This window comes from Zingiber officinale, chromosome 11B, assembly GCF_018446385.1.
Source record: "Zingiber officinale cultivar Zhangliang chromosome 11B, Zo_v1.1, whole genome shotgun sequence".
Taxonomy (NCBI): Eukaryota; Viridiplantae; Streptophyta; class Magnoliopsida; order Zingiberales; family Zingiberaceae; genus Zingiber; species Zingiber officinale.
The window spans coordinates 51,517,670-51,520,678 of record NC_056007.1 but is presented as its reverse complement, the minus strand read 5'-3'; the positions used below and the strand labels follow the sequence as shown (position 1 = coordinate 51,520,678).

At 34.7% G+C, this 3,009-nt stretch overlaps 1 protein-coding gene across 1 annotated transcript; it reads right to left on the bottom strand.

The window, feature by feature from the left end:
- Positions 1-1,745: 1,745 nt before the first annotated feature.
- LOC122033912 lies at positions 1,746-2,225 on the bottom strand. The gene has a single exon (XM_042593060.1). It carries the CDS (start codon positions 2,223-2,225, stop codon positions 1,746-1,748), a length of 480 nt encoding a protein of 159 aa, XP_042448994.1.
- Positions 2,226-3,009: the final 784 nt, after the last annotated feature.

Genomic DNA, 3,009 nt, shown 5'->3' with positions numbered 1-3,009 from the left:
TCCCTTCATTGCTGTAAAATGTCACTGCTATGTCATACTTTCAGTAATTAAAATTAATCCTAATAGAAGCTATTGATGCCAACATTCCATTTGTTACTTCACATTACAAAACTTCATGTAAGCTTTTCCTTTCATTGATATCATTTCTGAAATCTTGATACTCCATTCATTCCAAAGTTTCTGGATTTACAAAGCTTTCAACTCTTTCACAACTTCTCACAGAATTCTGAACTTCAGGTTTGACTCTTAATATCTTCATCTAATGTTACTGCTTTATAACTTCAAGCTTCAACAATTATCTCCATAAAACTTCACAATCACTCAATCAAACAATAGCTTGATTCCCATCTTGTTTCAGCCAATAACATCACTTAGAAAGCTACTATAATTTCAGAATTCTGTACTTTTGATACCATCCGAATTATATCCAGCCATTTTATAAAGATTGGAAAGGAAGTAAACACAAATTGCTATTGTCATTTTGTGTCCAGATTCTATTTCCATCACTTCCTCACTGTTTAAAGTACCAATTTGCTGCCCTTTTCTTCAACTCTTCCAAGTAAATGATACTCCATTCAGAATTTCATGAGTGGAATGGTACACATCAATAAAATTTCAAATCTTGATCCAGAATATTTTCAGCAATTCGATACTTTCAACATGCTGTCCAATCACGTGAAGAATCTATTCTGCAGATGCCATGAAATGTATCATGCCATTTGTTTCAACATCTTCTTAAATTTCAGCCAAGCTTCCACTCATTTGGATATTGCATTCCCAATCTTGATACACATCTGATACAAAATGCACCTCATTTTTCATCTTTGCACTTAAATTTCCAGCTCTGTAAAAGCTTCTGCACTTCAATTCTGCAGATTTCCACAGCTCCCAGAATTCCAATCTGATCCAATACTTCAACTCGCATTCAAATGTATCAAAAATTAGAACAAACACTAAGCAAACTTCCACTGTGCTTCCTCTTTTTACCTTGATATATTTCTGATTCCAGCACAAAAGAACTCAATTTCAAAAGAACTTCATTTCAGAACTAAACACCTCCGCCACACTTACTCTTTTGTCCGTCCGGGCCAAAATAAAATCATCACATATTATCCAAGATAACCACATCCAAAGAAGTAAGACATGAGAAAAGAACAAAGATATGATGATATATGACAAGAAAAATGACAAAAATAAGTGAGAGCAAAATGACAATGGAGTAAATTTCATAAAACATGGCTCAATACTGCTCTAAAGGTATTAATCAGATTTAAAGCAAGTTCTAGAGTGAAATAAGCTACAAGTATATCATTCAAATAGGCTCAAACCTCACTAGGTAAAAACAAGTCATCATATCATTTCATCAATCAAGAATTCATCACTAGTATCAACCTCATGCAATCCTAGAGTTCTATCATGCCATAAAGTCTTTAAACATGATAATCAAATTTAACATTCCTTTTCAAATCCCTAAAATGATACAAAGAATTGTCAAAAGAGGGAAGTACCATTTATTCCTAAAACAAAGACTATCAAACTCAAAGAAATGGTAACTATCATGACTATAAAACCTAAATTCTAAAACCACACCTATGCAAGAATAAAAACTACTAAAGAGACTCAAAATTTATTAATACAAGAAAATTCCAAATGAACCCGAAACCTTACCTAAACAAATAAGAAAACTACTAGCACATAAAATTTATTCATTTACAAAGAAACAAAAGATAGAGTGGAACTCCCCTTTAGCTCGGGTAGATAGCATCAATATGGTCCATATCCTCCACCACCAAGCCCTTAACTCCTTCATGAAACTTTTTAAGCCTATGTCCATTCACTTTGAAAATCCGGCCAGTAGACATATCCTGGATCTCAACCACTCCATAAAAGAAAACATTAGTAACACAATAAGGTCCTTCCCATCTAGATCTCAACTTACCTTTAATCAATTTGAGACGAGATCGATATAGAAGTACTTTGTCACCAATTTGGAAGTCTTTCACCTCAATTTGTTTGTCATGAAATCTCTTGGTCTTTTCTTTATAAATCCATGAATTTTCAAAGGCTTCCAATCTAATTTCTTCAAGTTCTTGAAGTTGCAATTTTCTTTCTTCTCCAACCGTGTCACTATCAAGATTGCATGCTTTAACCGCCCAATACGCCCTATGCTCAATCTCCACGGATAAATGACAAGCTTTTCCATACACAATCCTATATGGAGACATTCCTATAGGGGTCTTGAAAGCAGTCCTATAAGCTCATAGTGCATCTTCAAGTCTTTTGCTCCAATCTTTTCTATCCGGTCTCACAGCCTTTTCAAGAATTGATTTCACCTCCCTGTTAGACACTTTTGCTTGCCCATTTGTTTGAGGGTGATAGGATGTAGAAACTTTGTGTGTAACCCCGTACTTATGTAGCAAAGTCTTCATGTGTCTGTTACAAAAATGAGGCCCTTGATCACTTATGATCGCCCTGGGTACTCCAAACCTGCAAAATATGCGAGACCTGACAAAGCTAACAACAACAGAAGAGTCATCAGTCCGAGTGGAAATGACCTCCACCCATTTGGAAACATAATCAACTGGCAATAAAATGTATGCAAATCCGAAAGAGACAGGAAATGGACCTATAAAGTCAATACCCCAAACATCAAAAATCTCACAAAATAATATGAATTGTTGAGGCATTTCATTTCTAAGTCCTATGTTCCCAGTTCATTGACACCTATCACATGATCGATAAAAAGCATAAGCATCACGAAAAAGGGTAGGCCAATACAAACCACATTCTAATACTTTCCTAGCAGTTCTTTGTGGTCCAAAATGTCCTCCACACTCAAAAGAATGACAAAAAGTAAGTATAGACTGAAACTCAGAGTCAGGTATGCATCTCCTAATGATCTGATCACTACCAAACTTTCACAAATAAGGATCATCCCAAACATAGAATTTTAAATCACTTTTTAATTTATCTTTTTGAGCTTTTGAAAATTGTTTGGGATAAACATTT